Raw genomic sequence first — 14,170 nt, forward strand, 5'->3', positions numbered from 1 at the left:
TTTATTGTTCATTATGGTGTGCCTGAAAAGCTCCACAGTGACCAAGGACCTGATTTTGAGTCCAGGACAATAAAAGAACTCTGTGAAATCGCTGGCATCAAAAAGGTTAGAACTACACCGTACCATCCTAGAGGGAACCCGGTCGAGCGTTTCAACCGCACGCTGCTAGGAATGCTCGGTACCTTGAAAACTCAAGAGAAAACCAGATGGAGAGACTTTGTGAAACCACTTGTACATGCCTACAATTGTACAAAGCACGAGACTACAGGATTCACGCCGTACGAACTTATGTTCGGGCGACAACCAAGATTGCCAGTAGACTTGGTTTATAACACCTCAGTGAATCGTGAAAGTCCCAAGTTTCATTCACAGTATGTGCAGACTTTGAAAACTCACCTTCAGGAAAGCTACAAGCTAGCTCAGAAGAATGCAGCCAAAACTGCAGAAAGGAACAAAGTCCGTTTCGACCGCAGAGTGACAGAGTCGTCTCTTGAGGAAGGTGACCGTGTGCTGGTCAGAAACGTTAGGATACGTGGGAAACATAAACTGGCCGACAGGTGGAATCCTGTGGTACACGTTGTAGTGGGACGTGCTGGCGAACTACCTGTCTACACAGTGAAACCTGAGAGACAAGAAGGTCCCTTACGAACACTGCATAGAGATTTATTACTACCTTGTGGGTTTTTGTCTTCACTTGCTGAGGATGAAGTTGATGTGGCAAAACCTCTGAAAAAACGGGCAACCAGACAAAGCAGAGATGAGGAAGCTGAGGAATGTCCTGAGAACTATCAAAGTTCGGATGAGGATGACTATGTACACCAGATCTCTGAAGTGCCAGCTATTACCTCAGAAAGGTTCATCCGGGAATACCGTGTCATAAGGAAGCCTGTAGAGGTTCTTCTTAACTCTAATCCAGCAAACAAAATCTCATCTGACATACCATCAGTCCCAAATGATGATTCAGAGATGATTTCGCCTGAAGCAGAATACTTACTTGGTACTGAAAACTCAACTGATACACAGTACTTACCTGAAGCGGAATCTTCATCTGGTCATGCAGAACCGGTAAGGGAAACCCTGAAAGAAAGAAACAACTCACCTCAAGTAGAAGAGCAGACAGTGGATGTACCTGGTGGAAAGAAAAAGGGAAAAGACAATGAAACGCCTTCAGTGCAAATTGAGGAAACCGTACCTGATGTTCCGTTGAAGAAAAGCAGGCTGGAGTCAGCTGAATCTGATGAACCTGAGGAAGAAACAGATCAAGATGAAAGTGAGGATGAATGTCATCTAAGAAAGTCTAAAAGAGTGAAGCATAAGTCAAAAAGATTGACTTACCCAGAGTTGGGAAACCCAATGATATCCATAATTCAATCCTTGCTTCAGGGTTTGAACACTGCCTTTGTCGAGTCACTTGCAGAACAACCTAGATCAATTAGACACTCTAAACCCTAATACCTTAGGTTACAGCCATGCAAAGGGACTTGCATAGACTTAAGGGGGGAGGGTGTAACCCAGGTCAAAATTGAGCTGATCAGAAAAATAAATATAATTTATAATAATTATATTCTCACTCAAAATGTTTAAACAAGTAACAAAATGTGTTGCCAAAGTCGTTCTGCTGTATCTTGAACATTAAAATAATTAATTTAACTATAATAATTAAAGCGTGACGTTTGTCATAAGACGGGCGCTGTGTATGACGTCACTGTAATGAGACGCATAATTGCAGAGAGAGCACGAGTTTCACAGATCGCGAGTGAATTCAAACTGGATCAAAAGGCAAATATAACGATCATCCTTGCTTAATATGCATAAATAATAAGTTGTATGTTGTTGTAACCCTTATATTAATCTTATTTGGGCCATTTTAGTGTGATGATTGATTGATTTTGGAGTGGATGATAGCTGATTGCGAGCCCTGTAGAATCCGATGTGACTGATTAATTGTGTATTGAAATCCCCCGGATTTGGTGAGTTTCATGATAATATAATATCAAATTATCTGAAATGAAGTGTTAATGAGTTAATTCACGTTCTGAAGTGTTTTATATGGGTTTATATGCATTTAGTGTTCAGATGGTATGTGTAATGTGCAGTGGTGGACGAAGTACACATACCATGTACTTGAGTTAAAGTAAAGATACTCAAGGTGAAATATTACTCAAGTAAAAGTAGAAGTGCTGCCTTTAAACATTCACTTGAGTAAAAGTACAAAAGTATTTGCCTTCAAATGTACTTAAGTATCCAAGTACTATGATTGTTTTATTGCTATAATGTCCTATTATAATTTTTGTCACAAGACTCTTGCTTAACTCAGTCTACGTGAAGACTCTGTCACTCTTGGCACATCAATCTATTAATAAAATGATATATATATTTGAATTGAATACATTTTTTGTGTGTTTAATTTTGGACGGAAGGGGACTGATCCCATAAGGTATAATACATTTACAGTATTTACTGTACATATTTTTCACAAGCGTCTTTGGTCATAATTATAAACATCCTAATGTTATGATACATTCACATAAACCTGCACAATGCCATTGAATATATATATATATACACGCTACATTATGGGAGCAGCCAATTTCCCTACAAAATTAAACACCAAAACGTATTAATGCAGTGTTTCTGCTACTCCTCAGAAAAAAAAAAATGCTATTATATGCAAGTAATTTTAGTGTCAAGGTAATAAGCAATGTTCATTATGCGTCAGTATTTACCGATAATTGCTGCAATAATAGCTGCTGCTCTCTGCCCCGCTTAAAATTATCGGCAACACAAATTGTTTGGAACTATTGAGAGCTACACGAATCACGTGACCGCGCGGCGGCGAGATCACAGTTGGCTTGTTCGACTTGAAACGGCACACTGCACAGACCAATCGGTGAATGACATTAAAATACCGCAAGAGCGATTAGAGAGTAGACGGCTCTGTATGCTTTTCAATCGCTCTCGCGATTTCGCTCTATACTTTGATGTCATAAACTGATCGGTCTGTGCAGCGCCGGTTCAAGTCGAACAAGCCGTGTGTGTCGCAACCTCTTATATACTGTCTATGGTCGCAACTCTCATATTTAACGGCTCTGGTTCGCGCTTAGTAGATACCACCAAGGCAAGTTCAAAACAAAGCGCGCACGTTGTAGGCTACTGTGATAGGTGGCTCGTTTGACCAGTTAAGTTTTTATCCACTCATAAATAAAAAGGAACGACTGATTTTGAAAATGTAGTAGAGTAAAAAGTAAGATATTTGACTTTGAAATGTAGTGGAGTTAAAATAAAAGTCTTCCCAAATTTAAATACTTCAGTAAAGTACAGATACGCAAAAAAGCTACTTAAGTACAGTAACGAATTACATTTACTTCGTTACTGTCCACCACTGGTAATGTGATGTAACTGAATGTATTGTATTGCTGAAGACCTTACAAATGTTAAATAAGCAGAGTAATATCATTTATGAGAATGATTTGTTATGCTTTGAGTAACAAAAGTGCTCAAATAGTATTTTCCACTTAGTTTAGTTAATATATGAAATATATATTGAGTTTAAAAGTCATACTAATTGTCTACGATGTTTATGGCGCTGTTTGTATAAACAGGTCAGGTTTTTTTGAGATTCCGAGATAAGCTGTGATCCTGAGATGGCGAGCCACCCAGCTGAAGAGTCCTAAAAAGAGACAAGAAATCCTGTGATTCGTTGAGTGATCAGTGCCTTATCTGACGTCACAAGTGGAATTCATCCTAAGTGGTATTTCTCAGCAATTACCTCAACACTGAGTATTGTAAAGAGACAATTGCTGCACTACAGACAGTTTTGCACACAAACGCACAATTGTTCCATCGACTGAGAACTGTTTATCTACTGAATTACTGTCAAGTATTGTATTATTTTCAGTTAAGTTGTTATTTTTTTTCTTGAAGTAATCTGTTGTTTGAATTGTATTTCCTTTGTTTTGGGTAAAGGTTATAATTCAACCCAACTAATAAGAAACAAAGCTCCAAAAACAAAAACGATAATAATTTAGAACACGAAAAATTACACAAACAGTAAAATTTAATCTAAGTCTATATCAAATTGAAAAAAAACACGATTTAAATACCAAAGTAAATATATATATATAATTAGATCAAGTAACTACCAAGGAGCTCAAACCATACATTTCTTAAAGGGAAAGAGAAAGACAATTTCATTGTTTATACAATTGTATTGGTGATTGTTATTTCATTTTATTCTACAATAATCTTCAATTTTGCTGCAAAGTAAAAGGAAACAATTTAGTACAAGTCATTTTCCTGGTCTGTCTGTTTTTTTGTGTTAATGTGTTTTAACTCATTTTGCCCTCTGTAGCGAATCTAGAGTTCTGGTCCGTAGTGTGTATTCTGATATACAGATTATACACACAGAGGAGGAGTAGCTACGGTGCACTACATAGCACTACCTGTTACACACGCTTCTTTCCCTCTGTTAAAATTAATTTTTTTAAATAAAAAAAATATGTATTTTATATTTATTTCTATACATTTTAAAGGGAATGACAATGTTTCCATAGATGGTAAATTATTTAGACTTATAGGGCCGTAGATGGGCAAACCATCAGGAATGGTCACTGCCTGGTATTGTAGACTGTGGATGCGTTGGTGAATATACAGGATCCTCTGTGTTACTCCTGGTCTGGCAATGGGTCGCATCATTAACTCAGTTATCCAGAGGGGCTCCCATTAGGAGGATGCAGTCAGCATAAGTTCTCAATGCTACAGGGTTCAATATGTTTTCATCCACTGAGTTATTCTGTGATGATGTGCAGATTATATAGTCCAGCACGGAGTTTTGGTCATGCACTGGACTGGGACTTGTCGCTGAACAAACCTTTGCATCATATCACTGTACCGGTCAATATCTCAATCTCATCGGGAATCCCCAGAACATCAACCAGAATTGGTAGGTCACGTTTTCTTACACGAAATTAATTTAAGCATTTCGTCTTCCTCCATAATCAAGATTAAAAGCCAAGTATTACACGGTAAATCTAGGTTTTTAGACTTATTTACATCATGCAATAGTAAAAACTCCTTTTCTGGCGATAGATTGTTTTTTTTTTTATCTCAATAAATGACCGAATGCCGCGTGCGCGCGCCTGGTTACGGTTGCTAAGAGATCTTTACGTTCTTGGCGACGGTCGTTGCTAAACTATCATCACTGTGTGCATCAGTGCAGTTACTACTAGATCCTGAGGGAATTAAAGTTCGAGCACATTCAACATGAGTTTCCAGATCTACTTTACAGATATGAGACACGGACTGGAGAGAAGAACAGTTTCTGTGGCGAATTCAGAAGAGGAATTCAGGAACACCACAGTGCAGGAGTTAAAGAGAAAACTCATTCCTGAAGACCAACGTAAGTCCAACACTTCAGTCTTCTGTGTACATTAGCTAACATATGTGAAGTAGATTGTGATGTTAACACAGAAAATCTGTATTTGAATGTAGATTCAGCTCTTATTAATGGAGAAGCCTGAGATTTAAAGGGGTCATGGTTCGAATTATGTGGGAGCCAGTGGGAGCTGAGCTCCCATAGGGAGAGGATGAGCTCCCATAAAAGCAGTAAAATCATACACCTGTGGGGGTCTCTAATAATACAAATAAAGCACTTTTTCCTTCGGACTACTGTAGCGTGACTTATAAGATAGGACAAGATGCCAAACACATGGATCTCGCAGGATCTCGGATCGTCATCACACTACATCCTTATATGCTTCGCTTTCAGCCAGGACTTTTACTGACTTTTCTCAACTCACAGAAGTGACATCAACGTCCGATCTAGCAGTAGCATGCATAACCCATCAGGCAAGTGTTATTTTAACACTTTTACTGTCTATGATTTAGTATAGACTGTAAAAGTGTCTATAGTATACTGTAATGATGACTTGATAGGACTGTATTGTAACTAGTTAGGGATAAGTGACCACTGTGGTGCATCGATAAGAATGCAATTGGATGCTTTGAATCTCTTCAATGGGTTTATTGTTAGTCAGCAGAGGATTATCTGTCGTCATGAATGTACAGTATGTGTGTGTGGTTCTACAATAAACAATAAAAGAAAAGAAAATATTAGCATATAATTAAACAACAGTGCTGACATGATTCAATTAGTAAAGGTAATAAATTATAATTATTATACCTTCCCCTTTAAGTAGCTTTAACTGCTTATACATATCAAATAACCAAATAAAATACCAGGTAACACACATTATCTTCTTATTGAATTGAACTGAATTAACATACTGCTAGTTCTCAATACTATCCACCAAAAACATAGTTCTCTACTACTCAACCATAATTACACTCAAATAATAACTATACCGTTTCAGGTGAGCACACACATAAGCACAATATCAATATAAAACTAATAATACTAGGCATTAGCATGATGCTAGCGTACTTTATACTAACATACTACATAGTAACTCAGAATAGACTCTTTTAACAATCCGAGGCACCGAAATACACATACGTAAACATTTAAACCAGGGTACTCACATGTCTCTGAACGCACACATGCACGGATAGCGACACAGACGACAACTTTTCACCTCAGAAATATCTACGATGCGTTTCCCAGCCAATCTCACGACTAACTCAAAAACGAAACTAAAAACTGTCGGCGCGAAAACTGCATTCTCCCTGTGACCCCGAAACAACGCCACTGATTGGCTGATGCCCGTTACAGCAAGTCCTTCTTCACAGCCGCCCCCAAATTTGCACAGTCAAATTTGCTTTCCCATAGAAGGACTGGTTGTCTCAGGTGCTGTCTCAGGTATGGCAGGAAGTGGAACAAGACGGGCAACTGGCCGGGTATAGTTCCTGTCGTTCACCTGGATCTCCGCTGTCCTTATCCTCCCATCTGCACCTGGGATAACCTTTGTGATGCGACCAATAGGCCAGAGCGCCCTCGGGAGCTGCGGATCAATGATCATGGCGACAGTACCAGGTTGTAATGGGGCCACTTCTTTCTGCCACTTGGTGCGCGTCTGCAGGGCCGGCAGATAGTGCCTGATAAATGTCCTCCAAAATTGGTCGGCAAGGACCTGCGTATGCCTCCAGCGGCGGCGGCTCAACAGCTCGGACTCCGGATACAACACCTGGGGCAGCGATGGGTCGGGCCGCCCCATCACAAGTAGATTGGGGGTTACTGGGTCAGGGTCCGCAACATCACTGGATACATATCCCAAGGGCTTAGAGTTTAGGATGCCCTCTATCTCGATTAGGACCGTGCGCAGGACTTCTTCTGTCACAGTCTGCATCTGGATTGTAGCATACAGGGCAGCTTTGATGGATTTGATTTCCCTCTCCCATGCACCACCAAAGTGAGGCGCACTTGGAGGGTTAAATCTAAACTGGATCTGATGTTTGGCCAGTTCTGCCTGTAAAGTGGGGTGCAGTGCCTTGAAAGACTCGTGGATTTCCCTCTCACCTCCTCTGAAATTCGTGCCCTGATCCGACAGGAGCTCCGCTGGTTTTCCCCTGCGTGAGATAAATCTGCGGAGGGCCATCAGGAAGGAATCCTGGTCGAGACTAGTCAGGACGTCTATGTGGACAGCTCGGGTAGTAAGGCACTTAAATAATATACCCCAACGCTTCTCATTACGCCGTCCGATCTTGACCATGAAGGGCCCGAAACAATCCATTCCTGTAGAGAAAAAAGGTGGTTTCATCAACCGCAAGCGGGCGAGAGGTAAGTCTGCCATTTGTGGCACTGCAGGCTTCGCTCTCCATCTCCGACAATCAGGGCAGGAGTACTGGTGCCTCTTCACAGCTTCTCTTCCACGAAGGATCCAGTACCGTCGGCGAAGTTCCGCAAATAGTCGCTCTGAGCCTGGATGATGGAGGTCTCGGTCAGCATCTTGAATGATGAGTTTAGTCACCTGGTGAGCTGGGTCCAGAACTATGGGATGAATGGCTTCTGTGTCCAGCACATCACTGCGACGCAATCTGCCTCCAACTCGAATCAGCTTAAGTCGATCATCAAATTCAGGAGCTAATGTAATCAAACGGCTGGTGAAAGGGACAGGTTTCCTTTCTGAAAGGTGTTGATAGTCCTCCTCGAAGCAGTCTACCTGAACTCGTCTCAGTAGATCTATCTCAGCATCTCGATAGTCTTGTGCATGCAGATGGCGTTGACTGACTACCTGCCGCCCCATGGCGGGACCTCACAACTGCCTCTATCATGTCCCTGAAACCATTGAATTGGCTGGCATCAAGTAAGGGCGGAAGAGTAGCGGTGATGATGGAGCCGCAAAAAGTAGCCTTGCGAAGCTCTGTGGCATCCAACTGCTCAGCCTCTGGCTTAGCAGGCCAATGCTTAGGTGACAAGCGCAAAAATGCTGGGCCATGATTCCACCGGCTCTCCCCTGCCAGCTCCCTTAGGGTCTTTCCACGCGTAATGTCATCTGCGGGATTATTTGCAGAATCCACGTACCTCCATACTTGTGCCTCAGTCAGCTCCTGGATCTCAGCGACTCTAGTGCCCACAAACACCTTAAACCTGCAAGAGTCTGACTGAAGCCACGTAAGAACGGTGGTGGAGTCTGTCCAGAGCACCACTTCATAAAGTACCAGGGTAAGTTCACGCTGCAACAGCACTGCTAACTGAGCTCCAGTCACCGCTGCACATAGCTCTAATCGCGGTATTGACTGCTGGCGCTTGGGGGCCACTCTCGACCGTGCAGTCAGAAAAGCCACCTCCACCTCACCACCTGAACCCTCCGTACGAAGGTACGCAACTGAACCGTACGCTTTTTCAGATGCGTCACAAAATATATGGAGGCTTCTGACAGAACTGGGGTGGTCCAGAGGGGGACTTGAGTAGCAGCGTGGCAAGACAATCTCTGGAAGGTGTTGCAGCTCATTCTCCCAAGTTAGCCAGGCCTTGAGGGCGTCATCTGGCAGCGACGGGTCATCCCACTCTCTCTCTTTGTTCCATAGGTGCTGCACAATGATTTTGGCCCGCGTGGCGAATGGAACGAGAAAGCCTAGCGGATCAAAAAGCCGTGCCAGTGTACTATATATGTTCCTCATAGTCGGTGTGGGACGGTCAGTGATGTTGCACTTGTAGGCCAGAGTGTCCGAGGCGCAAAGCCATCGGAGTCCAAGTGCAAGCTCTTGTGGATCCTCCATTGACTCTGTGAGCCATAACTCGCTGCTCTGGGATCTTGCCCCTTTAGGAAGGTGGCTGATAACTTCTGGGACATTACTAGCCCACTGACGCAGCTCAAACCCCCCTGAGGCCAACAACATCTTCAATTTGTCAACCAGCTGTCTTGCTGCTGTAGAGGAGGAGAGGCTCTGTAAGTGGTTATCCACATAAAAGTAACGCTCGACGGCCACCCGGACATCCTCCTCTAGCTGGCTGTGGTCTGTCACATGCTTTTGCAGTGCAAACGTTGCACAGCAGGGGCTGCATGTTGTTCCGAAGGGGAGGACCTGCCACTCATAGACACCGGGTGGCGCCTCTTTATTCATGTCCCTCCAGACGAAACGAAGCAGGGATCTGTCTTCTGGCAGCAACCTGATCTGATGGAACATGCCTTTTATGTCGCTGCTTACAGCAACAGAATGCTCCCTGAATCTCAGCAGGACACCTAGCAGGCTGGAGGTCAATGTGGGGCCTGGTAGTAGAAGCTCATTTAGGTTGTAGCCCTTATAGGCGAAGGAGCAATTAAATACGAGTCTGTTTTTTCCATTATGACTCACCATGTGGTGAGGTATAAACCAAGACTCTCTTGACGTATCCAGCTCTTCATCTGCTACCTTTTTCACGTACCCCGCCTGCTCCAATTTCAGGATCTCTGCTGCATAGGCTGATGCTCGTGTTGGGTCCTTCATCAGACGTCTCTCAGTGCTCCGCAGACTCGCCAGTACAGCATCTTTGGGGGCGTGGAGATGCGGCATGTTACTAACACGAAGCAAGGGGGTGGCGTAGCGACGGACTCCGTCAACTTCCACCCTCACTGTCCTGGTTTCCAGCATGCGAACTGCCTCTTGATCTTGTTTTGAGCGGATCACTACCTTCTCGCTCCTGTACGGCAATACGTCCATTTTCCACAGCTTCTCCACGTGATAAAGGAGCTCTGCAGAGGGTGACTGTGTGGATATATGCAGACACTGCTGTGGCTGAAGATGCTGTCGGATAATTTTGGTTGGGCCCTGAATAGTCCAGCCCAACTTGGTCTTTACAGCAGCTGGTCCTCCAGGCGGACCCATACGAACCGGCTCTACTGGAGTGATCAGGTGCGTATAGTCTGACCCAATGAGGACCATGGGGTGAACACATTCCAGTGTTTGCAAGGGAAGTCCCCTCAGGTGCTTATATTTGCGCTGAAGAGTCTTCACTGGTTGTGAATGCTCTGCCAGGCCCAACTGATCTGCAGTAAAGGCTCTCCGGATCTTGTAAGTCTTTTGGGGGTGCCTGGCAGGAGAAATAGAGAAGGAGACAGACATTCCATGTAGAACTCTAAGATCCTGGCGCACTGTCCTTAAAGCAAGGTTCTCTGGCTCCCCTTTAAGTTTAAGCTCTTTAGCAGCGGCTGGAAGTAGCATAGTCCGCTCTGACCCATCATCCAGTATCGCGTAGGTCTCCATGGCCTGCTCCCCATTATGTAGCACAACCTTTGTCACCTTCAGGAGCACCTGACTGCTGCCGGACGGCCTATCCAGATAGAGAACTTCATTGGCAGTACTCACTAAGCATGATGTGTTCTCTGTGGCTGGTGTCACTATGGCTGGTCTAATGTTAAGGTCGTGGAGAGCTTCCAGGTGTCTGCCATCACAATTCTTGCACCTGGCCTTTAGTTTGCACTGTGCGGCCTGGTGACAACGACCACAACGCCAGCACCGCCTGTTTTTCTTAACCCAATCTCTCCGCTGCTCAGTTGTTAACTGGCTGAATTTAGTGCACTGGTTCAGGTAATGCAGGGCGTTGGTACAGTATGGGCAGGGTAGGGCGACTTTGCCTTGTGGATTGGCACTGGTAGATGAGACTACTGGGACAGTCGGGCAACTTGAAGATTGTTCAGCTCCATGGAGGACTGTGGTTAGCCTGCCAAACTTTGAGTCCTTCCGTCTATCCCTCTTACCGTCTGGGTTCTCTCTGGGTCGAGACTCATATCCATACTCCTGAATCTGCAGCTCAAACTCCAGCCAGCGGGCGAAGTCTAACAGCGTAGGGACACGGATGCTGAGGGGATGTAGGTATCTCATAAACCCAGACCGCAGGTCTTGTGGAAGCTTGGACATAAGCCTAGTGACATGAGACCCACACTGAAGCTCAATATGACCTTTCTCTCCAAGTTGGTCGAGCATGCCAACTAAGGCTCTCACTCTGAGAGCAAATCCTTTAAAGGCAGTGATGTCCTGGCTACGGATGTTAGGCGCCTCCATCAGGTCTGCAATGCGCCTTAATGCTAGCTGGTGAGGTTGCCCATAATGTTCTGTTAAGGAGGCCATAGTGTCAGTGTAGGGTTGTGTAGAGTTGGTGTATGAATCTGCGATGAGGAGCGCTTCTTCAAATTTAAGATGATCAACTAAAATCTGATATTTAAACCTCTCCGTAGCATCGTGGGGGAGGAGATTTTCCAGGGAGGTCTTTAGCCTAGCAAACTCACGTGGGTCCCCTCTACTAAAGTCTGGGATGGTGGGTTGAGGACCCCGATATATGTACTCTGTAGCTCGGCGGGAGTGAAAGTCCTCGTGTCTCTGTTCATCAGTTGTGCCTGGCTCAGAAGGAAAATGGGGTGACATCTGTGGACGGACTTGCGTATCCGTTGGCTGGTGTGACCTCCCCATCCGACCAGATGCAACCCGATTATCATTACCAAATGCCGGCATTCCAGGAAGCTGCTCTTGAGTGATCCCCATCTTCTTAAGGCATGTCATAAGCTCTGCCACTAACTCTGTGGGCAGTGTGGTAGTGGATAGCTGTGGCTTCTCCTCATCATCTGCCACTGGAGGGGGGGGAAGGGGCCAGTCTTCATCGTCCACTTCTCCTTTACTGGGTACCTGCACAGGTGCTAATGTGTTATGGACCGTAGCCTTTGGTGTGGGCCTTGGTGGGCTAATGGCCGCGGCGATCACTCCCAACTGCGCGTGCGGGCTGTACTCCGCAGGGGAGAGGGCCATGTGGTGTGATGGATCTAGGCCTCTGCTTGAACTAAGCTGTGTTTGCATCTCCATTACGATAAGTTGAAGCCTCCGGTTATCCTCCCTAACCTTTTGCAGCTCATCTAATATTTCAGGTGAAACCCCTGGGTTTACTCTGTGAGACAGTGGGTCTGGGGTGCTCTGATAATGGGGTCCTGAGACCACTGACTCTCTGGGATACTTAGGGCGAGCACCAGTCTGGTTCCACGGATCATAGAGCTGGGAGGTGTACAGCTGATCGATCCTGTCACCACCGTAGTAGGGCTCCTGCATCTGATGGTGGGGCTGTGGGGAGAGTGCTGCAGCCTGGGGGGGTCTCTCCACAACAGGCAGGGAGACTTCATAGTCAGCAAACCAGGTTGGCGGACGTATCTGACGTCTCGGGCGGGTATCAGGAAGTGGCGTTGCCTCCTCTCTCACAAATGGGAACATCCTCACGCACAGCGGTCACACACAAGATCCGGCTCGAAGGACCAATTTGTAATGATGACTTGATAGGACTGTATTGTAACTAGTTAGGGATAAGTGACCACTGTGGTGCATCGATAAGAATGCAATTGGATGCTTTGAATCTCTTCAATGGGTTTATTGTTAGTCAGCAGAGGATTATCTGTCGTCATGAATGTACAGTATGTGTGTGTGGTTCTACAATAAACAATAAAAGAAAAGAAAATATTAGCATATAATTAAACAACAGTGCTGACATGATTCAATTAGTAAAGGTAATAAATTATAATTATTATACCTTCCCCTTTAAGTAGCTTTAACTGCTTATACATATCAAATAACCAAATAAAATACCAGGTAACACACATTATCTTCTTATTGAATTGAACTGAATTAACATACTGCTAGTTCTCAATACTATCCACCAAAAACATAGTTCTCTACTACTCAACCATAATTACACTCAAATAATAACTATACCGTTTCAGGTGAGCACACACATAAGCACAATATCAATATAAAACTAATAATACTAGGCATTAGCATGATGCTAGCGTACTTTATACTAACATACTACATAGTAACTCAGAATAGACTCTTTTAACAATCCGAGGCACCGAAATACACATACGTAAACATTTAAACCAGGGTACTCACATGTCTCTGAACGCACACATGCACGGATAGCGACACAGACGACAACTTTTCACCTCAGAAATATCTACGATGCGTTTCCCAGCCAATCTCACGACTAACTCAAAAACGAAACTAAAAACTGTCGGCGCGAAAACTGCGTTCTCCCTGTGACCCCGAAACAACGCCACTGATTGGCTGATGCCCGTTACAGCAAGTCCTTCTTCACATATACTACTTTTGAAACATCTCGTGGCACTAATTACCAATACAAATAAATAAAACATCTCCAGTTAACTAGTAGAGCATTGATTTAGTTCGTTTGTTAAATAAGAGGCGATCTAGCGCTGAAATGTGTTGTTTTTTAAATCAAGTGATCAAAGTGCTGGTTTCGCTGCGATCAGTGGCACGGATACAGTGTTCTCTTGTGGCTCGCACACAGTCTTCCCTCGGACGCGCGCTTCAATCCGTTGTGGAGACTCTCTATTCGTACCGGTGAAATTACAAAACAAAATGCACACAAACGTGTCCCTGCCTGATATACAACCACTGATAAACATAATCGGTTTTGATGAAAAAAAAAAAAAAAAAAAAAACGATACGAGTGCAGATTAGAACCCAGAACCTCTGACACACTTAGCAAAAGTTCTGCCACTGGACCACTTAAATACACGCTTAAAATTGTCGGATATATATTTATTTATTCACTTGAAAATTCTCACCACTAACAACATATATTTTATGTTGTTGCCTCATTAAACGACAAATTAAACCAAATGTAGGCTACTATTTAAATTGAATTGTGTTAGCAATGGTTTTTTATTAAACATTTTTATTTATTTACATTAGTAAGCTACATCGCGCCTGCTCATAGGCTACTTTTTTTTTCTTT

The 14,170-nt window shown here is 43.9% G+C and overlaps 1 protein-coding gene across 1 annotated transcript; it reads right to left on the bottom strand.

Moving 5' to 3' along the window:
• Positions 1-6,767: 6,767 nt before the first annotated feature.
• LOC309490703 (uncharacterized protein) lies at positions 6,768-13,500 on the bottom strand (the record flags this gene model as incomplete). Its single annotated transcript, XM_082159916.1, has 3 exons — positions 13,303-13,500; positions 8,190-12,843; positions 6,768-8,038 (listed from the first exon to the last, which is right to left on the bottom strand). The coding sequence occupies exons 2-3, from the start codon at positions 12,628-12,630 to the stop codon at positions 6,768-6,770; spliced, it is 5,712 nt and encodes a 1,903-aa protein (XP_082016042.1). The 5' UTR covers positions 12,631-12,843; positions 13,303-13,500.
• Positions 13,501-14,170: the final 670 nt, after the last annotated feature.

Source organism: Leuciscus leuciscus, assembly GCF_965113295.1.
Source record: "Leuciscus leuciscus genome assembly, chromosome: 25".
In the NCBI taxonomy this organism is placed as follows: Eukaryota; Metazoa; Chordata; class Actinopteri; order Cypriniformes; family Leuciscidae; genus Leuciscus; species Leuciscus leuciscus.